Here is a 24,993-nt window from a genome sequence, read left to right on the forward strand (position 1 = left end):
TTTGGGCAGAGTTCCGGGGGTCAAGTAGTGTAGGAGGTAATACTCCCGGGGAAAGGGGACGGGGCGGGGAGAGCTATTTCATTGTGTTGTGGATGATGAACAGCGGAGGATTAAATCATGGTACAATCATGGCGGGGGATCTCAAGTGATCAGAAGAGGATTTGAAGCTCTCAGAGGACAACACAGGGAATGATTATCTTTTTGCCATTCCTCGGCATGCGGGGTATAAATCCTCACAATCCTCGACTGTCCTCACAGGCTCACTCCCTCCTTGCATCTCTTCGTTAGCTTGGGCTGATCCGCTCTCCAGAGGCTACGAACGCGGTTGCACAGTAGGTTTCACTGCAGCTCCTTTCCCTAGTCGATCAATAGTGAGGATGTATTCGGCATGACGCACAGGAGAGCTCCAATCAGGCTGCTTAAGGGAAAAGGACCGACTGGGTTCTCTGTCGTGTGATGTGAGTGTGGCTGTGGTGATCCAAGATTCAGAAAGAGGCAATTGCGGAGGGCCTGAGGTATTTGTATCACCAGTGGGAACAGAATCTTAACCTCGATTCGACTGAGATGATGAACATGATGATGCAGGAAAAACAAATTACAGCTAGGCTACAGTGCAGATGAGACCATGAGAACTCCCAATACGCCCGATTTCAAACCAATCCGACAGACCTTGTCCAAAGAGACCCCGAGCCCTGTACTCCAAGCTAGCGCCGCTATGCTTTTGTCTTCGACTTCGTCTTCTTGGAGCTCCGCCGTGCAGCAGTAGCCTCGAACGCCGCCTCCGGGGGCTCCTCCATCGCCACTCGCTTCTTCCCTGAGGGGTTGTACTTCGCTTCCAATCGGTCGAAAAACGACTCACCACGAGACGCCTGCCGCTGCTGGATTAGAGCGGCCAAATCATTGCTCTCCGCCGAACTACCCTTCTTGCTCTTCCGCTGCCCCGCTTTCGTGTTGCTCCCCTCCTCCTCCTTCTCCTTCTCTAGCTTCTTGGCAAGCTTCTCTGCCTCTCTTGCCTCCTTCTGCGCGCGCTTTAGTCGCTGCTCTCGCTTTTTCTGCGGCTCCTCTTTATATTTCTTGTATCCCTCGACCTTCCCCTCCTTGATGGCACTGTCTATCAGAGCACGCAACCGATCATCGTCGTCTAGAACATTGGAAAGCATCACCGACTCGTAGACCCGGTCTAGATCACCCTCGTAGTTCTCAAAGGCCATAAGCACGTCCCTCTCTTCCTCTTCCGATCCCTGATAGTCTTTCTTGAACTTTTCGAGGGCATTCGTGTCGATCGCAGTCGAGAACTGTTCGCGGTAAAAGTCAACCCAATCGAAGTCGTCATCGAGATCCACTGCTTCGGTGGTGCTACCGCTTAGGTCAAATCGTTGTCGTCGTCGCGGGTCCGATAGGATTGCATAGGCGAATGCGATTCTCTGGAACTGTTGGTTTGCTTCCTCTCTGGCATTTGCAGGAGCTTTGTCTTGGGGGTTGTTAGCCGACACACGTGGGAAAGCCTTTTAAGATAGAGTGTGTACCAGGATGATGTTTCAAGGCCAATTTTCTGTAGGCTGACTTGATCTGTTCTGGGGTGGCATCTTCCTTGACGCCCAAGACTCCATAAAGGTCAGTCTCAACAGGAGGCTCTTCGGAAATTTCAGGGATATCTTTGGCTTTGGGCGCCATCATTATCGAATTGGTCAGGTATAACTTGCGTAAGAGAGACGTAAAATGCCACAGTTTGGCTTGAAAGAGCTTAAGAGTGAGCTGCAGAAGACGCGACGGGAAGACGCGACCACACCTCCCGAGGTTCATCCCGCCCAGGCAAGCTCTTTGGTTTCCTAATCGGGATTAGGCTTCCTAGACATGGCATCTCGGAGACTTGTAACCAGCTTCCAGCAGACTATTGTACAATATATAATTTTTGGATTATCGTGACCTGATGGTTGCCTTACCCTGTTTCTAGTCGTCCTTAACCCAAATATAAATACAGTGGTTCCTCTCGCCACGGAATGTTGGGGTCAAGCATTTTCCCGCCGGGAAACCCACCTACACAAAATCCGCCGGAACTGCCCAGGGAGCAGACAACCCAACCCGCCCCCGAGATCTATCCTTTGAGAATACTACAATGGACATCAAGAATATGACCTCACGACGCCCTTATCGGTCTCACAAAGTTCCAGCGTGTGACAGATGCCGTCGATTCAAGCGGCGTTGTACGGGTGGTGCCCCAGATCGACCTTGTGTGTTATGCAACCTCCAGGAAGTTCCCTGCGAATATACATCTAGTCCGTTAAAAAAGGGTCAGACTGCGTCGGCTCGTACCTCCGAACGCAATAATGGTCAGCACAGAACCCTGCAAAATTCGGCGCCAAATCCTCCATCAAGAACCTCTAATGCAGATGCCGGGCAAGATCAGGTTGGTTCGGATTACCACGGCGGTCCTAATCAGAATCGTGCAAACCCGGAGCTCTCGATGGTCGCCAGCCCAGTGATCTCGGAGGATATTCGCATCCTAGAGCGATATATGTCTTCACAGGCCACGTCGCTCACTGGAAGTAGTGTGCTGGCAAATAACCCTATGGTGTACCTTAAGGTTCCCCGACAGAGGCCGGGGCTAGCAATGGCCGAGAATCCGGGAAGACAGCAGAAAGAAATCCTTATGCAGATCTTAAAACCATATGCAGATGAACTGCTTAACCTGTGTGTCCTTAGAAAGCTTCTGTTATGCTCGTGCGCCTTGGCTAACACTACGCAAGATATTTCCAGCACATTCATCCAGCATTTCCAGTATTCGAGCAGGAATCTTTCACTCAGCTTTGGCGTGAGAACAAAGTTTCGCCCACTCTCACCTGCGATTTCTTTGCCCTGTCACAAATTCTGTGGCACCATTCGCCGATACTCAGAAAAGTGCCGGCACCCGATCCGTTTTTCGTGTGGAACCAAGCTACAGAAGCCCTGCAACAGGACTTTCAAGCCCCAGGCTTATCCACGCTGTATGCCGTTGTCCTGGACTTGGTAGGCCGTCCGATCTGCTCTGTTGTGGGAAATGCCATAAACACCGGGCGTGCAGTTTCACTAGCCTTGAGCCTGGGTTTAAATCGCAACCCGTCTCAATGGAAACGTCCGTCGATAGAGAGAGACTTACGTACACGCCTTTGGTGGGCGGTATTGATACATGATCATTGGTGAGTGCCTCTCACAGTTCTATATCCGAGTCCTCACCCCGCTCCAGGTCAAGCTTCGCACATGGCACGCCTCCAATGATTCGCAAAAACCAGTACGACGTCCCGATCCCTGACTGCCCTGAGCTCGTTACGGACCCGCGTCATTCCGAACGGAGTGCTATCGCGTACATTTGCTTCTCAAGGCTGTGTCGGCTAACACTAATTCTCGGAGACATCCTACCGCTTGCATACAACTTGATTATTGATCAACAGGAAATATGGAAGCAAATTCGTCGTCTAGAATTTGATCTAGACGCGTGGGATGATTGTCTGCCGAACGACGCACGGCCACATAACGGCGATGAGCGAAAGATCCCGGGCTGCAGTAGCCTTCGGCTTGGCTATCTATCTACTAGATTACTGCTGAAACGGATAGCACTCCATGTATGAGCGGCCCGCTGAAAATATGGAAGCAACGCTAAGAAGTCACAGGCAGCAACTGTTTCCCCCGAATCTGATCGCAAAGAAAATATTGCATACTACCTCGGTCAACTTCGCAGGTCGGCTCAAGACATTGTTCTATACATCTGCGGCTTGACAAAGGCACAGCTCCATGAATTTTGGATTCCATGTAGGCCTTCCCGCGCCTTGGTCATTTACACACTATCATAATGCTAATCGCGATTACCTATCATGAATCAGACACTGCCCACCACCTCATTCTAACCGTCATAATCCTCCTCCGCTGTACTGTTGAATCCCCGGAACCAATCGTCGCCGACAAATGCCGAGCAGACCTTGACCGCTTCTGGACGAAGCTTCAGACAGCCGCCAAAGATGGCTGGGACCTTGCCAACATCTGCATCACACAGTGTGCGGAATCAGTGTCGAAGATCCTCTCGATGTCCGCATCATCTACAGCTACGACCGTTGACGCAATTGAGGTCGGCCCTTCGGCGGTCCTTGAGTTTCCTGACCCGGAGAGCGGAGAGCCAATGCATTATATCGTGCCGGAGTTGATGCCTGATATACTTCCGTTTTCGAATCCGGATATGTCGTTTGATAATCAGTGGGATGTTGGGAGTTTGTCAGGGCTTGGGTGGATGGATATGCTTGCGAATGTCTGAATGTGTATGGACAGAAATTGATACTCAGTCATTGGTCATGGCACATCATTCGAAACGTACTCGAAGATCACCCTAGCGAGGTTAGAACAGGTTCTTGCTGACTATCATGTGACATTACGATGACAAGGAGCCGATGAATCTTCCAGCCATCAGCAATTAGAAATGCTCGAGGTAAGCAAAGCACGATGCATTGGCTAGTCCGCCTATTGAGGTCACTCTACTCCCTGGAAACCCTTGATACGCGCTTCTCAAGATCGTCTACAGAGTCTCAACTAGAGAGCTCCCTCAAAGACCCTTTCAAACCTTCTGCTCCAAATCCACTCTCACCCGGCAGGAGGCCGTCAAAATGGCGGACTATTGAATACTATGTTTACTATCTTGTCATTGCCATCGTTGTACCGACCATAGTGAAGCAGGTCTTAACCAGGGAGCCTTGACTGGGACTCTTTCTCGAAGAAATTGTCTCCGGGCTGGATTCCTGGTCGTCAGATTGATAAATCAGATGCACAGTATGCTGGTTTTCGGGACAACCACGCTTACCTGTTAGCCATTCTTGTACTGCATATGTTGATCTGCAAGCTGTATTCGAGTAGTAGTAGCACTGCAGATGGTGATGGCAGACTGCATTAGTTACCGAACCTGCTCTGATGTTGGCTTCGGGCTTATATATCTCATTGCGCTACATGGCATTTCAGCGGCAAAAGTTCTGCTGATATTCTACATCAACTTCAAAATTGCGACACGGCTTCCCAGAAGCTACGTGCCTGTGGCTACCTGGACCTTCAATGTTGGTATTTTGTTCGCCAACGAGTTCGGACACGGATACCCCTTGGTCGCAATTGTTTGGCTTGTACTGAGGGATAATAATGCTGCCAAAGATGTCGCTGCAACATTCGACAGCCACAGTGGCCTTGCTCCTAGGTGGGAGGTACTTTATAAGATCTCAGTACTCCGATTGATCTCATTCAATCTGGACTATTATTGGGCTTAATCAGAGAATAGCCCAGATCTAGTGGAGTTTGGTATTTAAGCTCATGCTACTACTACCTAGGTAGCATTAATGTCGACAGTGACCGCTAATGAGACCACCACTAGGAGAAACACACGGCCGCATCCACGCTCAGCGAGCGCGACCGAGTCACTCAAAGCGCTACATACAGTACGGGACCACAACCTAAAAACCTATTACTTCGCCTACACACTCTACACCCCTCTCTATCTCGCCGGTCCAATTTTAACCTTCAACGACTTTCATCTCCGAATCGCGCCGTAGCCTCCCAACTACAACCCTAACAAGAACCGCCCTCTACAGCCTGCGCTTCCTCTTCGCTCTCCTTACCATGGAACTACTCCTGCACTATACCTATGTCGTAGCAATAATCAGGAGCTCGCCCTCCTGGCTACAATATACACCTTACGAGCTCGCAATGCTAGGATACTTCAACCTGCACATCGTTTGGTTCAAACTACTTCTTCCCTGGCGTTTCTTCCGCCTCTGGGAACTAGTTGACGGCCTTGACGCACCCGAGAACATGGCCCGCTGTATGTCTAATAACTACTCGACACTGGCGTTCTGGCGCGGCTGGAATAGGAGCCTGAACCGGTGGGTTGTGCGGTATATCTACGTGCCTCTTGGCGGGAATGGAGGCGGAAAAGGGCAAACGATGGTAAATCTCCTGGCGGTTTTCACCTTTGTTGCACTTTGTCACGATATAAATCTGCGGCTGTTGGCGTGGGGGTGGGTGGCTGACCACTTTGTTTATTCTCCCTGAGGTGCTTGCGGTGGTAGTGTTCCCGAACCGGCGATGGGAGGAGTGGCCGGAGATGTTCAGATTTCTTTGTGGTGTCGGGGCTGTCGGAAATATTCTTTTGATGATGGTGGCGAGTCTTGTGGGGTTTGTGATGAGTGTTGAGGATGTTAGAGAGATGGCTTCGGGTGTTAGGGGATGGGCTGGCGGAGAGTTTATGATGGCGGCTGTGGTATGCCTTTTTGTGAGTGCGCAGGTTATGTTTGAGCTCAGAGAGGGGGAGAGGAGGCGCGGGTTCAATCTGAAGTGTTAAGACCTGAGACTTTTAGATGGGTATAGAGCGGACAGTGACGCGCTCGGGGGTTTGGAAAAGGTGACCAATTCTATTAGCGAAGGATTCCACCTGTTGACTAATTTCATCAGATAAGATGCACTAATCTGATCCCAGCCCCTGCCGCGTATAATTACCACAGTACGTAGGTATTCTATGTAATTTTGAGCCGTCACAAATTACAACTTATGACGAAACCCCAAAACCACTGCATCCATCGATAACATCCGATAACTCCGACAAGCATCCCAGATTCCTCCCACCATCACCCCTCTACCCCTCCAAACTCCAATCCGAATCGAAACAAACCTCCTCACACCTTCACAGTCGCCATCATGTACTCCAAGTTCTGGCCAGCAGGCGGCCTCCCCGGCATTCTACACCACTACGTAGGTCAAGCCCCAATCCCAATCCCAGCCCCGATTCTTTCAAGCTAACAAACAGACGCAGACCGAAACTCTCGTCACCTTCGAATTCACAACCTCCATAACTCCTAAACCGCACTCGCTCCTCTTTGTCGGCGGCCTCGGCGATGGCCTCGCAACAACCTCTTACATGGCCGACCTCGCCAAAGCCCTCTCCCCAACAGACTGGTCGCTCTTCACACTCAATCTCACATCCTCGCATTCAGCTTGGGGCCTAGGTCATCTCGACCGAGACACAGATGAGATTGCGCAGTGCCTAAACTACATCAAAGACTATAAGAGCGGAAGATTCCATACATCCAAGAGCACCAATGGCGCCGGAACCCAGACTGGGACTGGGGCAGGCAAAATAGTTCTAATGGGCCACTCAACAGGCTCACAATGCGTTCTGCACTACCTTACAAAACCGAACCCGCACACATCAAAGCCCCTCTTCGACACATACCTCGAACATAGCCTGCGCCCCCGACTCTCCGGCGCAATCATGCAAGCGCCCGTCTCGGACCGCGAAGCAATTCAACTCGTGCTCTCGCAAGGCTGGATGGGTCGCACTTCGGCGCAAGTGAAAGAAATTTACAACAAGCTTGAGGAGATTGCGTACGAGGCTGTCGCAAATAACCCAGATAAGGGCTTCGATGTGCTGTTGCCTATCCATATGACCGGTGTAATTGGGTACCCTGGGAATGTGCCGCTCTCGGCGAGGAGGTTTTTGAGTCTTGTGTCGCCGAAGACTCCAGCGGAGCCGGGCGAAGATGACTTGTTCAGTTCGGATTTGGGGGAGGAATCGCTTAGGAATACGTGGGGGAAGATTAGAGAGGGAGGGTTGTTGGGTGGGAGGCTGCTTGTGTTGGCTTCGGGGGCGGACCAGTCGGTTCCGGAGTGGGTGGATAAGGAGAAGGTGTTGGATAGGTGGAGGGGTGTGCTTGATGGGGATTGTGGTGATAGTAAAGAGAAGGTGTGGGATGAGAGGAGCGGTATTGTGCCGGATGCATCGCATGCGTTGAGTAATGATGATCAGGCAGAGCCGAGGAGGAATCTGGTTGAGAGGGTAATGGGTTATTTGAGGGGGGTGGAGGGGAATTAGATATGAATAAATATAATAAGATCTATAGATCTATAAATATAGTAAATATTAGAGAGAATAAATCACCTCTAGTTCGTCTATCAGTCTAGCTCTCTATGCAACACAAAAACCACAAACCCGTAAGATCGGCCGTTACTATCGTCAATATGTGCAAGAGGATACTCTAAAACAACACACCCTTGTCCTTTCCATCTTTACTCAATCTAATGTCCTTGATTAAGAACATCCAAAGAAGCGCGAGCGACATGATCGCCGTACCAGCAACGAGCATCTTACTTTGAGTCTCTGCATAAGCGAATGCAATCGCATTCCTCACTGGCGATCCAACAGGGTAGCTAAGTTGGACATCGAGGGATTCATAGATAATCCTCCATTCACCCTGTACAGATTCAGGAAGCAATCGTTTCAGTGCGCCTGGCAGCGTGTTTGTCCAAATCGCGCCGGAGATACTGCTTCCTACTGCGCCGCCCATGGAGCCGAAAACACCGAGGAATGCAAGTGCTGAGGCGATATTGTTATGATCTGATGCTGCGGATACAGCAACCTGTTGGCAGCTAATCATGGTACTCCCTCCAAATGCGATGAGGACTTGGCACATGATCAAATATCCGACCGGCCAGCCTGGTTGGCGGAAGTAGATCATCATGGTTACCCCGAGCATGTATATGGGCACGGCCCAGAATAGAAGCCATCGGTATCGGGATGTTTTCTTGATTAAAAAGCCGACCGCCAACAGCCATATGCCTGAGATAATGTTGAAGATGCTGCTGATGTAGCCTGCAGTTGAAATGGATGTTCCGTAGACAACTTGCAGGTACGAAGTGTAGTACTCGTTCCAGCAGTAGAATGCGATTTGGTAGGACGTGCCGAGAAGACAGGCGCCGAGAACTGTTCTTGAAGCTAGTAGCTCCCAGGGGAGGAAAGGCACCGGGGCGATAAAGCGTTCTGTTAGAACGAAGGCAACGAGACATGCGATTCCGGTAGCCAACATGGCAATCATGTAAGGTGATTTCAACTCGCCCGTGGCTGTTGAGCCAGCTATAGTAAATGGGAGTAAAAAGAGCACCAACCCGGTTGCTAAGAGAAAGACTCCAAGGAGGTCCAACTCTATAGCATAGAATACAATAGCCTGCGCTAGTGTCCGGTCACTATGTTCGTTCTTCGGCAGCAGGCCCATCTGCTTCGCTTTATGACGGTTATACTGTAGCAAGCCGAACATCGGCAGTGCGACAATTGGAAGGATAATGGCAAAGCTGCCGTATGCCCAGCGCCAGTTGTAGGCGTAGAAGCGCTCTGATGCTGCAGAACCCGCGAATGCCGTGATGATATATGGCGAGGAAGTGAATGCGTACGCAAGGCCACGATCTCGTAGAGAGGATGTATCAGCGGTGATGACATCTATGCTGAATATCATGCCAGAAAATCCAACAGTGTAGAAAACCTTTGATTGTTAGCTCTTATTTCAGATGCGCTTTCAGACTACCAACCTGGGAGATGCAGTAGGTTGTAATGCCTGTACACGTCGCAGACAAAACCAGCCCCAATGTCGCAAATGCTACCATGATCAAGAAACCAATGGAGCGGTCCCAAACATTTAGTATCTTTGCAACTGGCATGTACGTCGCTGATGACATAACGCTAGACACGATGTATATGACGGGTATAAGGGAATGCGATTCGAAGCCGCTGGTCACGTAGGCCGAGAGATTGCTTGTAATGGAGGTTTGGAAGGCATTCACGAAGTACAAAAGGAACATCCTATTCACCATTGTGGTTAGCGAACGTATTATCCTCTAGCTCATGGGAAGACTTACAACACATAGGCCGTCACTAATGACTTCTTCGACCAGACCTGGGTAATAGCTTCCGCCTGCTTGACACCATCTTGAGCGCCCTCTGGGTCTTCTGCAACAATGTTATGCCCGGTGAAGTGATTCGAAGTACCCCCTAGGAGTGGAGTGTCTTCCGAATCCGAAGACTTTGGTCTCAACAGCGCTGACATTGCGACACAGGGTGTGTTCGCACACTGCTCTGGGGAGGACAACGCGCCTGTACGTAATGCCTGGTCGTGACTTTGCGACAAAGGCAATTATCAAGGACTGTCGGATAGCCTCGGAGCCTGCCCACAGCAGTGCGGAGACAGCGTTGCAACTGGGAGAAAATTGGGAATCGGTTCCATTATTTGCGGCATGTCATGGTGGGGTATATTTTACCGTACGACTTATCTGATCGTACTTTTTGCGTACAACAGTACCGGTACTACCGTACCCATGTCACACGTGCCCACAACACTCCGTACCGCAAGACTTCGACTTCATCATCGCCTCGGACCTGTCTCCAACAACGGTGTCCATTCTGTATTTCAGTCTCCATAGCGATTTCGGCACATTCTCAGGCCATACCGGATCACTCATCCCTGATGTGTCTCGCCCTAGCTGTCTACGAAGCTCATGGTGAACTTACGTAACGCTGCATCCCCTGACAATTCGTCTCGCTTCACGGACGCGTATTTTGCTTGGTTTCGGCTCATAAAATTCAAGAACAATATGGTTCTCCACTGCCAAAAGATGCTCCAGGCGGGGTGGGCTTTGCTTCAGAATTTGGTGGATCATAGATTTCTGCTGTGGAACTGCCACAATTCTAAGGCCATGTCTCGACAAGATCGTCTTCAATAAATTGAGCGATTCCCAGCTAAAGCACTTGGCGAAAACTGTCACTGGTAGTTGCAACTCGTGCCAAGCGCCTACTGCACGACCAAGTCGCTATGAAGCTTATCCAGAACTTAGCGGGCTACCCTCGCCTGCTGTTGGCCGGCAATCCTTCGAAAGTCGACCTTGGCATGCTTCTGGTGGCTGCTCTGAGTGCAATTGCGTCTGGTGTTCCTTTCCCTCTAATCGGAATTATCTTTGGCCAGCTTCTTGACGATTTCAACTCGGCCACATGCGGCGCGTCCGACTCGTCCGATTCCACCTCCGACTCAGACTATCAAGGAAGCATCAACGATAAGATCCTCCTTATTGTGTACCTCGCTATTGCGCAGTTCGTCCTGATATATATTCATCTTTCGTTCTGGACGTTGAATGGCGCTCGATTGGCGCAGCGACTACGGGAAACCTATTTGCAAAATCTACTACGACAGGAGCCGTCGTTCTTCGATGATCTTCCTCCAGGCGAAGTCGCCTCTCGACTCAATAGTGACATCCAGACCATTCGCTCGGGTACATCCGAGAAAGTGGGAATATGTCTTGCAAGCTTTTCCTTTTTCGTCACAGCGTACATTGTTGCGTTCATCAAGGATACCAAACTAGCAGGAATGCTCGTTTCATTGATTCCGGCCTATTTTATCATGTCTTTTGTTGGAAGCCATTACATCGAGAAATACTCCGGCCTTATGTCCAACTATGCCGCCAGCGCCGCTTCAATTGCTTCAGAAGCGCTGTCAAATTTCGTTGTTGTACAATCATTCGGTGCAAATGCTCGGTTGGAGGACAAATTCTCGAAGGCCCTTAAATCTTCCGAGCGTGAGGGCTTGAAAAAGGCTACAGCTGTTGGCATACAATCCGGAGTTTTGTATTTTATCGCCTACTCTGCAAATGGTCTGGCGTTCTGGGAGGGAAGTAGAAAGATTGCCGACGCCGTGAGCGACGGATCTGGCGGGACAACCGTTGGAGCTACATTCACAGTAATCTTTATTCTGGTTGAGGGTATGAACGATTTTTCTAAACCTCCCACTTACGCTAACACACTGTAGCAACCTTGTTGCTGAGTCAAGTTGCACCGTTCCTCCACCTGTTCGTGGCTGCTGTGGCTTCGTTCGAGAAGCTTCGCGGGGACATCGACCGCGAACCACTGATTGACGGTACTACTCCTGCCGGCATTCGTCTTTCTCAAGCAGAAGGTGGGTTTGAGTTCAGCAATGTCTCGTTCAGCTACCCTTCTAGACCAGAGGTCACTGTCCTCGATCATATCACTCTTTCCATACCTGCCAATAAACATACTGCGATTGTTGGCCTATCGGGGAGCGGCAAATCGACTATTGCAGGCCTAGTAACGAGGCTGTATGACCCCACAGAAGGTCAAATCCTCTTTGATGGGCATCCACTTCGCGATGTCAATACTCGTGACCTGCGAGGGTTTCTCAGTCTGGTACAACAGGAGCCATCGCTGCTGGACCGCTCACTTCTCGAAAACATTGCCCATGGATTGATCAACTCCAGTGACCCTAGCCATGCGCATTTGAAAGCAGCACTTCTCAGTTCCGACCTTGCAGATTTAGCGAGTGAGGTCAGGGATGGTAAGGATCTGATCATCGCTGCAGAGACGAAGGGTGCGGTATTTGTCGAGATTGTCAATCTGATACAGGGGGCAGCCAAACTCGCTGATGCCCACGCTTTTATATCCGTATTACAACACGGATATGGCACGGTCGTGGGTTCCAGCGGACGACTAATCAGCGGTGGCCAGAAGCAACGAGTATCTCTTGTGAGAGCTCTAGTCAAGGATCCTGCTGTTCTTATCCTGGACGAAGCTACCGCTTCTCTAGATTCACGGAGCGAACAACGGATCCAGCAGGCTATCTCGAACATCGCCAGTGGAAGAACTGTGATCACGATTGCACACCGTTTGTCCACAATCACCAGCGCAGACAATATCATTGTTATGCACAAAGGACACATTGTGGAGGAAGGCGACCATTCGACATTGATGGCGAAGGATGGGGCGTATGCTGACTTGGTCAAGCTGCAGACCCTCGGAACTACTTCGGATAAGAATGAATCCACCACCAGTGTGGATAGCATTAGCAAGGCAGAGGCTTCGTCATTGAACGGAGAGGTTGAGAGGAGTTCCCTATCAATGGATGGCCTGGACGAGAAGCAGCCGACAACCACCGAAACCCCAGTCGCCGATTCGGTGGAAGACGAAGAGCCTGAGACACCACCTAAAACCTTGTGGGCGCTTGTGCGAGGTTATGGGCCAGCCATAAGACCGCATTTGCTTACAATATTTGTTGCACTTCTTGGGGCCAGTATCGTCGGCGGCGCCTTCTCTGGTGAAGCCGTGATTTTTGGAAACACCGTCGGCAGCTTGAACCCGTGCCACAGCGCGGATAGCATTCGCTCCAAAGGCAACTTCTTCGGACTCATGTTCTTTGTACTCGCCATTATAGAGTTCTTTGCGAACGTTGCGAGCTGGACCGGATTTGGATGGGTATCCGAGAAAGTCGTTTACACCGTCAGGATTCTATCTTTTCGGTCGCTGATGGAACAGGATCTCCAGTGGCACCAGTCGAAAGGAAGGTCTCCTCCGCTGCTACTATCTTATATCACTAGGGATGGCAATGCTTTGGCTGGATTAAGTGGTTCCGTCATTGGTACACTCTTTTCTATCACCGTCAATCTCATTGCAGCGATCATTTTGACGCACATCATTGCTTGGAGAATTGCTCTGGTTTGCTTAGCTCTCGTTCCTCTGCTCCTTGGTGCTGGTCTTATGGAGCTTCATGTGCTTGGAAAGTTTGAAGAGCGTCACGAGAACGCTTACACAAAATCGGTTGACATTGGCGTTGAAGCCATTACGTCTATTAAGACCATTGCCTCCCTTTCTCTTGAGGAGGAAACATTGAAGACGTATCAACGGTCTTTGAAGGGACCTCGAAAAGAGACTCTTGCAGTGACTTTACAAGCAAGTCTCTGGCAGGCCATGACCTACTTTTTGGGTAATCTTGTGAATGCATTGGCGTATTGGTGGGGTTCAAAACAAATCCTGGCAGGAAACTACACCCAAACACAATTCCTGATTGTGGTGTTCTCTCTGCTCGTCAGTGCACTCCTCTGGAGTCAAATGTTTGCTCTAGCTCCAGAGCTCTCCAGCGCTCGAGCCGCAATGGCAAGATTGTTGGGCCTTATCGAGATTGGATCAGACAAGATGCAAGGGCACGTACACCCTCCTTCACCATCAGCAGAACGAGACCCCGAAGCAACAGTAGAACCAAAATCTCTCCCGTTTACCGAACCCTCCAGCGTCCACCTTCAAGATATCTACTTCTCATACCCCGCCCGCCCCGACATCAAAGTCCTGAATGGCCTCAACATCGCCATCAAACCCGGGAAATTCTGCGCCCTGGTCGGCCCCAGTGGCGCCGGCAAATCAACAATAATTTCTTTAATCGAGCGACTCTACACTCCCCAATCCGGCTCCATCCTCATCAACGGCACAGACATCACCAAACATCGCGACGTCACCTTCCGCGACTCCATCGCCCTCGTCCCGCAAGAAAGCGTCCTCTTCGAAGGAACAATCAAATTCAATATCAGTCTCGGCTCGAAGCCAGGCCACGAGGCATCAATGGACGAAATTATTGATGCTTGCAAGCTCGCCAACATCCACGATACTATCACCTCCCTACCAAACGGCTACGATACCCTCTGCGGACCCAACGGGAACCAGTTCTCGGGAGGCCAGAAACAGCGTCTCTCCATTGCGCGCGCACTTATCCGTAAGCCGACACTGCTTATTTTGGATGAGTCGACGAGTGCATTAGATGCAGAGTCCGAGAAGCTGCTCCAGGATGGCCTTGAGAAGGCGGCGAGGGGGATCACGGTCATTGCAATTGCGCATAGGTTGCATACAATTCGACGTGCGGATACCATTTTCCTGATTGATGGCGGTCAGTGTACGGATTCGGGGACGCATGAGGAGTTGCTTGTCCGCTCGGAAAGTTATCGTGCAAATGTTATGCACCAGACTGTCGCTTAGTGCCGAAGTTCTTACAGGAGAGAGTTGGAGTTTTGTTCTTGTTTAAATAATCGATTCATACTTGACTGTTATGGAATACCTATAGAGTAAATAACCAAGACCTCTTGTAATTGATTGATGAACGCAATTTTCAAAGAAATATTTCCCCCTCTAGAAAGCTGCTTCGGAATGCAAGTGCTAATTATCAACATCACGTCTTTCTTACAAGATTTACAAGACATACACGCCATCCTACCTAGTCCTACGGTTGAATAAATGATATTTGCAACTTTGGCATGGGGGTGATATTGACGGCCGTGCCTTCCTAGATATTGGTCTTGGAACAGGGTGGCTCCTTCCATTTTTGTTCACCCTCTCCCGTTTCAGTCGCTCCTTCCATACGTGATGCTATGGACGCACCTTCCTTCTCAGAGCCCACCAATGTGGGAAGGAACGACCAACCCGGCGACAGTTGTTCCTTCCCTGCAGCCTTTGTCCCGAGAAATATATAGAGCCAGCTCCTGTGAGGGCTTTGGTCAGGTCTCATGCAAGTTAGCGTCGGAGATGGGCTGTTGGGAAAAAAAGAAAGCGAAGCTTCAATACTATGCACGACAAGCTATATAACATAATCTTTCATCATATCCAATCTGAATTTTCTTCATGCGCCTCCCTCTTCGTCTTCACATATTAAGGAAACCAAGAAATGGAGAAAGAGAGGGATATGTATCCAAGTTCTCATCTGCAATCTTCAGAAACAATTGATAAAACTTGAACCAAAGTTTAAGACAACAAAACCAATTCCCCCTCGGGATTTTTGACCAACTCCTCCACAACCTGCACAAGCTCGTCAAGCACATCTTCAACAAAGCTCTTGTCTTTTTCGCTCCCCACAACCCCGAAATGCAGCTTCTTCTGCCGCACAAACGAGACAACTTTGACGGGGTAAGGAGCGTCACCGTGCGGGTTCGCGATGTCGACTTGACATTCCCCATCCGCGAAGGGCATGGTGTCAAAGTCTTCGTGGTCTTGGTGGTGGACTAGGGAATCGAAGAAGATATCTGGTGTTGAAGAAGATGATGAGGATAGCCAATTCGTACAATTCTCTGCAATACGAGTGAATCCCAGGAAATCGTGCGTTGCGGACTCGGCGGATTGAGACTGGATATACTGCAGCAGGGCCTTTGGCGTCCAGGATGTGTTCTGCTGGAAAGGGATGCGCACGGGGGTGAACTGGTATGTTGGGCCGACGATGTTCTCTGTGTTAGGGATGTGTTCGAGGATACGACCAGATGTGATGCTCGCGAAAGTGATATCTGTTTGCTTGAGACGACGGGCGAGGAGGACGGCCCATGACGCTGTGAGAAGTGTGGCTGTGGTTGTCTCCGCGAAGGGCTGTGTGGGTGTGTTGGCTGGCTTGTGGAGGAAGACAGCTTTGTCGGACGGGCTAGGTTCGGACTTGCCGGGGAGGATGGTGAGGGAAGAGTCGGAGAGGAGGTTGCGCCAGTAGGTGATTGCTTTGGACTCGGCGGTTTTATCGTGGATCTGGGCAATGTAGGAGGGGAAGGGCTCATAGATCGTAATTTCTTGGCCGGTGTAGAGGCCTTCGAGGTCACGGAGGAGGCGGGGTAGGGAAATTCCGTCGTACTGGGCGTGGGAGAGACGGAGGACAAGGGCTTGTCGGCCTTCTGCTCCTTCAATTTGGAAAAGGTTGAGGAAGGGCGAGCCGAGCGGAAAGTTGGACTCAATATCTCTGTTGCAGAGCTCGGAGACGTACTGCTTGAGGTCTTTGTCCGTTTGCTGCTTGGTGATGGGGGCCTCCAGATTGTCGAGAACAACTTGCAGGAATGTTGACCCATGTTCAATAAAGACAGTTCGCAAAATGTCATGAGCCTTGAAGAGGATACTATAAGCGCGAAGCAACTTCTCCGTGTCGAAACCCTTATCAAAGAACAGCATTGTGTACTGGATGGAGGTCCGTGGAGCGTTGACGGTTGCTCGTACATCGAGTGCTTGAGAATCTGTAACCGGGCACACATCTCGAATGGACCAGGTTGAGTCCAACAGTTTTGGCCGCACAGACTCGGATATGAAGCGTTCCAAGTCGTCAGTAACCTGAAGTGTAGAAAACGGCTTGTATATGTGCTTCTTCTTGCCCTTTGGCACTTGATCCACCTTCAGCTTTTTAGCGGCGTCCCCGAGGCGCATGTGCTGGAAGACATCCGCCACCGTTAGGTTATGTCCCTGCTCGCGAAGGCTAGATACCAGCTTCATGGCTAGAACGGAGTCTCCTCCGAGGCGGAAGAAGTTGTCATCAACATCGATGCGGTCAACGCTGATTTTGAGGATACTTGCCCAGGCAGTTTGCAGTATGCTTTCATTTGCTGTCAAGTTTGTTTGGGCGCTGACATGCTTCCATGCCTCTTCGAATCCTTCGCGCAATTGGACGAGAACCTGTCGGGAAATCTTTGAGACCATCTGGTTGAGAAGGCCATGGTCAACCTGCTCTGCCTTGATCGGGATATTTTCGACAACGATATATGTGGAAGGCACCATGTATGCTGGAAGGTTGTCTCGGATAAACTTGTCAAGCTTCTTCAGCGCCAGCACAAGGCTTGTAGGGATAGTAGCACTGATTGATGCTACGACACCTGAGTCCAGAGTGATTTCCTGTTGCTCTGAGAGGACGTTGGCACTGGTCTGCTCAGATGGCTGTTGCTCAACAAAGACAACCAATTCTGGTTCCTCGGACGGTGCCTGGGCCACAGCTGCGGCAGAACGAATGGTTGACGGAAGCTGCTTGGTGAGCTGACTCTCCAGGTCCGCAATGTCAACAGCATGTCCCTGAACACCGACAACGTTTTCCTTCCTGCCAACGAAGATCAAGTTTCCGTCATCGCGAAGCTGAACCATATCGCCTGTTGATTGAACTTTTCCTGCACGGCCGGCAAATGCTGAGCTTCCGGCCACTAGCCAGGCAGGTGTCTCGACAGAGTCGCTTGAGCCTAAACAGCCTTCAAGCCAGAGCTCACCGACACAGCCAATAGGCGACAAACGAGATGGGTTACGAGGGTCACACACCCACGGAACCGCGACACGAGGGTAAGACAACCCCGGCCTGATAATAGGATCAGCACGGAGCTTGCCATTAGAGTTGTCCAGAGACAATGGAGGCGTCTGGTTCCATTGCCATATCTGGTCCAACTCCAAAGACGGCACGCAAGATATTTCACTAATCCTCCGAGACGGATCCTTCAGTAACTGCGAGCAAGCCGCTTCAACTTGAGCAAGAATACGCTCCATTTGGGAAACGTTGACCAAGCTGACATCAAAGCTCGCGCAAATCCTGAAACCGCCCTTTTGGATTCCACAACCCAGCATAACTGGATATGGGTTGAAATGGAGCGCTTCACGAACGACATCTCCAATCTCGAAGCCCAGTTCACCACCTACGTACTCTGGATCAGGCTGGATGACCAGACCTGTGCCAGTTTCGCAAGCGTGTTGAGCATCTTGGCTAACCTTTCTGATATTTTGCATTCCCATATGCTGGTACGGAGTGCGGGAGAGCATCGCTTTCTGTACGCTTTGCAGATACGTCTCGACAGAGCTTGTTCGGTGGACATGTACACGGACGGGTACTGTTGCGATCAACGGTCCGATAATACCTTCAACCCCGGGAAGAGCGATATCACGGCCCATGAGTGTTTCACCAAACACGACATCATCGCTTCCCGTGTACTGAGAAGCCACAAGCGCCCAAGCACCACGAATTAAGGTTGCCATCGTAAAAGGTGAGCCTGCACCAATCTCAACGTTTATATGACGCTCAACCATTCCATTCGGGATCGGCAGGTAATCTCGGGTCGGTAGACGAGGGAATTGAGGCCCAACTGCACCTCTCAACTCGCGACGCCAGAATTCCACCATCGCAGTCTCGTCCGTGTCCCGCACGTACTTGACGAATTCTCTCATCTGTGACTGTAGCTCGACAGGCTGCTTCTGGAGAGCGTAGCTGACTTGCTGCAGCACGATAGGCTCTGACCAGCCATCGTAGACAACATGGTGGATTGTCCAGACCATGTATCTCTTGCCGTCCTTTTGGTCATCGACGATAGCATATCGAGCTAGACTTTGGCCGAGTTCCATCTTCTCATCGCGATCATTCTCAAGGTATTGCACCAAATCGGTTGCGTGCCTCCATGAAACGCCCTCCTTGAGTACAACTTGCTGTAGACCGGGTTCCGAAAGCTGAGCTACGCGAGTGCGCAAAATAGGGCTTGCTGCCACCACCTCTTCCCATGCCTGTTTCCAGGCGTCGAGCTCAATGTGCGTTGGGATAGTTGCCACGCGTTGGGCGACGTAAGCTACGACTGCCTTCAATGAAAAGGTAAACAATGACTCTTGCGTGGGAGTGCAAGGGTAAATGTCCTCAACAGCAGCCGGCTCTGCTCCACATGCCTGTGCCGCTTCAACTGTAGCACTCTCGATATCCTGGGCAATCAGTGAGAAAGCTGCCGTCTCTGCTCGCGCTGCCGAGTCGCAAATAGTGACCACAGCTGCCATATCTGATAAGACGGGGCTGCCGAACGTGTTGGCGACAGTAAGCTCAAGGCCGTGGGTCCGGGAAATCGATACGAGTTTCATAGCTGTTACGGAGTCACCACCCAGCGCAAAAAAGTTGTCGTCAGGTCGGATTGTTTCTGGTTCACGCTTCAAAGTTTCACCCCAAGCCTGTCGAAGACGTTGCTCAAGCTCGTTCAGCTCTCCGTGGTGGGTGCCATTGCTGGCGGCGCCTTGGTCTACCTGCCTCAAGTCTACCTTGGCGCCAAACTCGCGCAGCTTCTTGCGGTCGGTTTTACCTGAGATCAAGACAGGCATGTAATTAACTGGAATGTATGCGGTAGGCACCATGTAACGGGGCAGAACTGTCGCCACATCCTTGTCAGCTTCAGAGAGCGCTTTGCCCAGTTCTTCAGGGAGCTCGAGAGATTCTAGCTCCACATGATCCTGCTTCTTGGTTGACTGAAGAGACACGAACGCGACCAAGGTGGGTTGTCCGCCAGACTCCTGGGGCTTGATAACCTCGGCGATAATGCTGATTTCCGAAGGCAGCCTTGCCCGAAGCTGACTCTCAATCTCACCAAGCTCGACTCGCTGGCCACGCAGCTTGACCTGGGTGTCCTTTCGTCCAACAAAGACGATACCTCCAGAGCCGTCAGGATCATATCTCCCAAGATCTCCGGTCTTGTACAGACGGCCTCGGCGGCCAGGGTAGCCCTTGTGGCCTGCAACGAGCCACGATGGATCCTCAATGAACGCAGCGGCGGTCTTCTCGGGGTCGTTCAGATATCCCTGTCCTACAATTGGACCTTCGACAAGTAATTCACCAACGGCACCGACCGGTACAAGAAGTTCGTGGTCGTTCGGGTCCGTAATCCACATGGCCGCTCCGTTGCCTTTTCCAATTGAGACGTAGTCCCTCCCAGTAGCTGCGTTTCCGTTCACTGTACATCCGATTGTGCATTCGCAGGGGCCATATCCGATGATAATCCGTGCAAGCTTACCCCAGACGGTACAGTCTCTCGCTGACACTGCCTCTCCACCAAGACCAAGACCTTCGAGCGATGAAATGACGTCGGTGTCCAAGATTCGTGCCACCGAAGGAGTGATACCTGCATAATTGACGCGCATGTTCCTAATCACTCCATTTATGTCGTTCATTCGATCCTCATCCGATGGAATGCAGAGACATCCGCCGTTTCCAAGTGTCAGGAGCATACTGTCGATACTGACGTCGAAAGCATAGGAGGCAAAATCAAGAACTCTAGACTCCTCGGTATAACCAACCTCTGCCGCTCGAGGAATGGCACTGCTTGTATAGGTTTCGTGAGAGAGCTGTACTCCCTTGGGTGTACCTGTACTGCCAGAAGTGAAGATCATGTACATCAAGGCATCGGAGGGCACGGTTTCTAGCTCTGGCAGATTTTGCACTTTCGAGGCATCGGTAAATGCTTCGCCCTCTACAACCAACGGCTTGCTGTCCGGCATTATTGAAGTTGCTAGATCATGTTGCTTGCGGGACGATACCATCATCTTTGCACCCACTTGCTGTGCAATGTTCTGGAGTCGGGCGAGCGGAAGCGTGGGGTCCATGAGCACGAAGGTTGCTCCTGATTTCATCACCCCAAGTACCGCGATGATCGTCCACCTCGATTTCTCAAAGCACACAGGAAGCACGTCGTGTAATTTGACACCCAGCTCCTTCAGCGAGAGCGCAACAAGCGTGGACCACTGGTCGATTTGCCCGTATGTTAGGCTGCCATCCCAAGAACAAATTGCCTCTTTATCTGGGAATCGACGAGCCTGCTCTGTGACCTTCTCATGCATGCAGAACTTATACGTCGGAGGTAAAGTGTGGTTCCAACCCCATAAAGTGTTCAGGTCGTGCTCGGTTGGTCGGAGGTGGAACTCTTGGATAAGGGTGTGAGGATTTGCAATACTCGATTTGAGGATGTCAACAAATGTCTCGACGTATCGGATCACCGTATACGGCAGCATGGTCTCGGAATGCCATAGTGCGCGGACTTCGAGATGTGAATTATCGAAGCGTAGTTCAAGATGAAGCGCCTTTGGTCATCAGTCGCGCTCCCGTAAGTTTCAATATGCGCATCAACTCACCTCGTCTTTGTTATCGAGTGTCTGGGATAGAGAGCTAGTGCTCAAGACAATGGAGGCAGGCTTAGATGTGGACTCATATTGGCTTTCTGGTACCGCCGCGATGTAATTTGAGATTGCTGTTGCGGCCTCTGCAACACTACTTTGTAAAACGATCTTCAATTCGTCGATTGCCAGACGCCTCGTCGCAAGCTCCGTCTGGCGGTTGTCCTCCGATTTGAACGCCCATTCATAGCTAACTTGACTGTCTTCACGTGTCCGTAGAAGGGTGATGAGCCATGATAAAAGTACGATTTCCTCCTTCAAACCTGTTGCAGACCCTTGCTCAGCTGCGAGTCCGAGGATTTTGAAGGAGCTGAAGTTGTCGCTTTGATTGAGGAGGTCCTCAACCTGGATGGACCCCATTTCGCCAGCGCCCCGCGTTCCTGGTGGTCAAAAGCGTCAATTCACTGTGTGTCGCATATGTCGAGGCGGGTGAAATCGGTAGCAGTGTGTTATATACGGAGCAGTCGAGTCGCCAAGTGATGGCATCGGGAGCATTCAAGCCATTGAAGTGAGCGAGATCGGGTAGCGTAGGTGGGATGTGGACTCAAGACACCCACACTACTACGTGAAGAGGGGAAAAGAGCTCTGGTTTCTGGGCATGTGGCGTGGATCTTGAGTCTTTGGCAGCTCCTTGTATAGGCTGTATTGCGAATACCATCACTCTAATATAGTGGTAATTTACAGCTTAGCCACTAGTAGCTTCGGAAGGAGCGATCGTCGCTGAGGAGTCTTGGCAGTATTTGAGTATATCCAATAAAAATAAAGTGCTGCTCTTAGTCGCTAGGTAATTAAGTTGTCACAAAAATATTGCAGGTTTCTGAAGGTCACAGATTCGAAGGCCTCCAAATCGGCTTCCGCTTCTCCACAAATGCTCTAACACCCTCGTGAAAGTTTCCGCCTGCCATCAGCTTCGGATACCACGAATCAACCAAGGTGGAACTTGCTTCTTCAACGCTGGCAATCTCCCATCCGTAATGCAGGCCCTCCAGCGTGACGCGCAGACTGTCTGGGCTGTTCTTTGCGATGGCCGTTGCAGTTTCCACTGCGCTGGAAACGAGCTGATCGTGCTCTACCACGCGATTTACCAACCCCCACCATTCCAGCTGTGATGCAGGGAAAGGTACCCCAGTCAGTGCTATCTCTGCAGCTCGCTGTTTGCCTACCAATCGGACCAGCCGAGGTAAAGCTCCAGCAACGGCAGCGATTCCTCTTTGAACCTCAGGAAGACCGAATGTAGCCTTCTCACTTGCAATAACAATGTCGCAGTTGACTGCCATCTCGAATCCGCCTCCAAGACAATATCCGTTGACGGCGGCGATTATAGGCTTCTCACTCCTTCGCCGTGGTAATCCGGCCAGCCCGGGAGCTGTCATTTTGTTCACAGTCCCGCGCGCATTGAGTTCATTCCATTCTACAACTATATCAGCAACGATCTCGAGACACATGAGCTTTACTTACCCTTGAGATCAGCACCAGAACAGAAGGATTCTCCCGTGCCAGTAATGATGGCCACTCGTAGCGCGGGCTCTGCGTCAAACCACTTCCATAGCTGAATGATATCTGCGCTCACTGCAAGCGGTATTGAATTGCGCTTCTCGGGCCTGTTGAGTGTGAGGAGGAGTATCTCAGGAGTAGGAAACGAGACCAGACATCCTTGGACTAGTGGGTGCTGCATATTGGTCATTTCTGATAGATTTCCAGAAAGAAACTAAAGGAGCAGTTGCACCATTTAAAGGAACTGAATCCAGTGGAGGTCCACGTGTACCTAGGCATTTCGCTTGAGGGAAGAGAGTCCGGCTATCGGTAGATACCTCTAAAGTGGTCCAGGCGCTTCTCCACTCTCAATAGTTTTACTCTACTCCATATATTTGTGCCAGCCCCAATCCTCCAGCATCTGGAGCTCATTTCTCCTCATCTCTCATTCCCCTCAAAATGGCCACCACACAAGTTCCTGCTGCCCAACCAGCATATCCATGGGTCAAACTCCCTCATCCTTATCTCACCACCTACAAAATTCATATTGTCTCTGACAGCCCCCGAGTGCTTCAACTCCGCCTTCACGACACCCAGGCTCCCGGACAGCCGTTACCGGAGCCCCTACACTCCGACTCATTGACCTACACAGACCTCGCTCTTGAGGAATCAGCAAAGCAAATACCCGACAATGACAATAGCCCTTGGGCGCGCAGTCAAAGAGCTGCCGGTACTATATTCCAATGGACTGGCTCTGAGACACCATCTTTCGCTCAATTCTGGAACGTTGTTCATGCCATCTTCTTGACGCATCCCCAGAAGGAGGTCCTCCGCCTGGATCTCAAGGGCACCGGTAACGACATTGTCCGCGATGAGTTCATTCGCACGGGCCTAGCTGTTCCCTACCCCTCACCACGAGTCCCCTTCGGCAACGAGAACGAGCCATCCGGCGTCGACACCCTTGTGCTCTTACGATCTTCATTCTGGCAAGGCGCTGGTTCGCCACTTGGCCCTCGGCCTATCTGGGCTGTTGATCAAGGCACTCACGGCCTGTCACGGAAATCAGTGCACCAGTATCCAGCAATGCCCAAGAACTATGAGTTCTCCATGAAGTTCCCTCGCGAGCGCGTCTACGCGCGACACCCCGTTCGCCCTACGAAGCCTACCCCAGGCTCACTCGTCTACAGCCGCTACATCCCGCACCTGGACAAGCACTTCTCCCTACAGGTAGTCGACTGGCAGAACGAAGAACATCTGAAGCGGTTCAACCGGTGGCAAAATGACCCCCGCGTCGCCAAGGGCTGGAATGAAACCGGCACGCTCGACGAGCACCGCGAGTACTTGCGCCGCCTACACGAAGACAAGCACGTCGTGTGTCTCTTCGGGCGATTCGATGACTTTGCGTTCGCTTACTACGAGATCTACTGGGCTAAGGTACGTCACCAAGCCATTATTACCACCCTTCACAATATCGCAATTCTAACACCGCTTCTAAATAGGAGGACCACTACGGCGCACACTACGACGCGGGCGATTACGACCGTGGCCGGCACTCCCTCGTCGGCGAAGAAAGCATCCGCGGCGCCGAGCGCGTCAACGCCTGGTGGTCCAGCTGCATCCACTACTGCTTCCTCGACGAGCCCCGCACGCAATGCGTCGTCGGCGAGCCCAAAGCGACCGGGTCGACAGTCCTCTCCTACGAAAACGCGCAGGGTCTAACCATTCAAAGCTATGTTGATCTCGGGCATAAGCGATCGGTTCATGTCTTTTGCAGTCGCGAGAAATGGTTCCAGCTTTCGCCGCTGTGGTGGGATGGGCGCGAGAGGCCGCTTGAAAGCGCCGATCGCGCGGCGTGGAATGCGAAGCTGTAGTTTTGCTGTAATGAAAATAGAGTACCTCGGTAGACAGTTTTGGAAAAGGAGGAATTGTTTTCTGTCCGATTGCTTCCGAAAAGTAGCTTTTTTTTTCTCCTCAGCTTTGGTGGGACAGCTGCTACATAGCTGCAAGAGAGTGGATCTGCAGACCTCAGCAGAATGTTCGCCCTGCGTCGTTACATTAGGATTGGCTTCAGGCCTGCAGCTGTCGGGTGCGTCAGGACTCAAGAGTCAAGACTTTAGAGGTGGGAAAAGAACTGTCATAAGAGCACGCAATCGCCTCGGTAGCACTCAACACTATCGCTCAAACTTTTGCAAACG

The 24,993-nt window shown here is 51.1% G+C and overlaps 9 protein-coding genes across 9 annotated transcripts; 5 read left to right on the forward strand and 4 right to left on the reverse strand.

Annotated features, from left to right (window-relative positions):
• Positions 1–713: 713 nt before the first annotated feature.
• BJY04DRAFT_220475 (DnaJ domain protein) lies at positions 714–1,674 on the reverse strand (the record flags this gene model as incomplete). The annotated part of the gene is made up of 2 exons (XM_073716883.1): positions 714–1,471; positions 1,527–1,674. 2 exons carry the CDS (start codon positions 1,672–1,674, stop codon positions 714–716), a joined length of 906 nt encoding a protein of 301 aa, XP_073568923.1.
• A 414-nt stretch (positions 1,675–2,088) lies between these two features.
• On the forward strand, positions 2,089–4,375 carry BJY04DRAFT_229449 (transcription factor domain-containing protein). Its single transcript, XM_073719068.1, has 5 exons — positions 2,089–2,691; positions 2,748–3,176; positions 3,224–3,599; positions 3,648–3,786; positions 3,858–4,375. Exons 1-5 carry the CDS (start codon positions 2,117–2,119, stop codon positions 4,280–4,282), a joined length of 1,944 nt encoding a protein of 647 aa, XP_073568924.1. The 5' UTR covers positions 2,089–2,116; the 3' UTR covers positions 4,283–4,375.
• On the forward strand, positions 4,376–4,834 carry BJY04DRAFT_102535 (uncharacterized protein). Its single transcript, XM_073707952.1, has one exon. The coding sequence runs from the start codon at positions 4,468–4,470 to the stop codon at positions 4,717–4,719; it is 252 nt and encodes an 83-aa protein (XP_073568925.1). The 5' UTR covers positions 4,376–4,467; the 3' UTR covers positions 4,720–4,834.
• An 875-nt stretch (positions 4,835–5,709) lies between these two features.
• On the forward strand, positions 5,710–7,870 carry sidJ (putative siderophore biosynthesis lipase/esterase; the record flags this gene model as incomplete). Its single annotated transcript, XM_073716884.1, has 3 exons — positions 5,710–5,824; positions 6,689–6,750; positions 6,812–7,870. The coding sequence occupies 3 exons, from the start codon at positions 5,710–5,712 to the stop codon at positions 7,868–7,870; spliced, it is 1,236 nt and encodes a 411-aa protein (XP_073568926.1).
• A 71-nt stretch (positions 7,871–7,941) lies between these two features.
• On the reverse strand, positions 7,942–9,975 carry mirD (putative MFS siderophore iron transporter). The gene is made up of 3 exons (XM_073719069.1): positions 9,685–9,975; positions 9,358–9,628; positions 7,942–9,311 (listed from the first exon to the last, which is right to left on the reverse strand). Exons 1-3 carry the CDS (start codon positions 9,870–9,872, stop codon positions 8,034–8,036), a joined length of 1,737 nt encoding a protein of 578 aa, XP_073568927.1. The 5' UTR covers positions 9,873–9,975; the 3' UTR covers positions 7,942–8,033.
• A 659-nt stretch (positions 9,976–10,634) lies between these two features.
• BJY04DRAFT_229459 (ABC transporter ATP-binding protein) lies at positions 10,635–14,650 on the forward strand (the record flags this gene model as incomplete). Its single annotated transcript, XM_073719070.1, has 2 exons — positions 10,635–11,574; positions 11,622–14,650. The coding sequence occupies 2 exons, from the start codon at positions 10,635–10,637 to the stop codon at positions 14,624–14,626; spliced, it is 3,945 nt and encodes a 1,314-aa protein (XP_073568928.1). The 3' UTR covers positions 14,627–14,650.
• Positions 14,651–15,246: 596 nt separating this feature from the next.
• Positions 15,247–21,685, reverse strand: sidD (nonribosomal peptide synthase SidD; the record flags this gene model as incomplete). Its single annotated transcript, XM_073719071.1, has 3 exons — positions 15,247–19,957; positions 19,997–21,232; positions 21,284–21,685. The coding sequence occupies 3 exons, from the start codon at positions 21,683–21,685 to the stop codon at positions 15,386–15,388; spliced, it is 6,210 nt and encodes a 2,069-aa protein (XP_073568929.1). The 3' UTR covers positions 15,247–15,385.
• Positions 21,686–22,078: 393 nt separating this feature from the next.
• sidH (enoyl-CoA hydratase/isomerase family protein) lies at positions 22,079–23,007 on the reverse strand. Its single transcript, XM_073719072.1, has 2 exons — positions 22,784–23,007; positions 22,079–22,736 (listed from the first exon to the last, which is right to left on the reverse strand). Exons 1-2 carry the CDS (start codon positions 22,998–23,000, stop codon positions 22,150–22,152), a joined length of 804 nt encoding a protein of 267 aa, XP_073568930.1. The 5' UTR covers positions 23,001–23,007; the 3' UTR covers positions 22,079–22,149.
• A 244-nt stretch (positions 23,008–23,251) lies between these two features.
• Positions 23,252–24,738, forward strand: BJY04DRAFT_194278 (GNAT family N-acetyltransferase). The gene is made up of 2 exons (XM_073712040.1): positions 23,252–24,232; positions 24,298–24,738. Exons 1-2 carry the CDS (start codon positions 23,258–23,260, stop codon positions 24,667–24,669), a joined length of 1,347 nt encoding a protein of 448 aa, XP_073568931.1. The 5' UTR covers positions 23,252–23,257; the 3' UTR covers positions 24,670–24,738.
• The last annotated feature ends 255 nt before the right edge of the window (positions 24,739–24,993 follow it).

Source organism: Aspergillus karnatakaensis (genome assembly GCF_047715665.1).
Source record: "Aspergillus karnatakaensis strain CBS 102800 unplaced genomic scaffold BJY04scaffold_40, whole genome shotgun sequence".
Classification (NCBI taxonomy): Eukaryota; Fungi; Ascomycota; class Eurotiomycetes; order Eurotiales; family Aspergillaceae; genus Aspergillus; species Aspergillus karnatakaensis.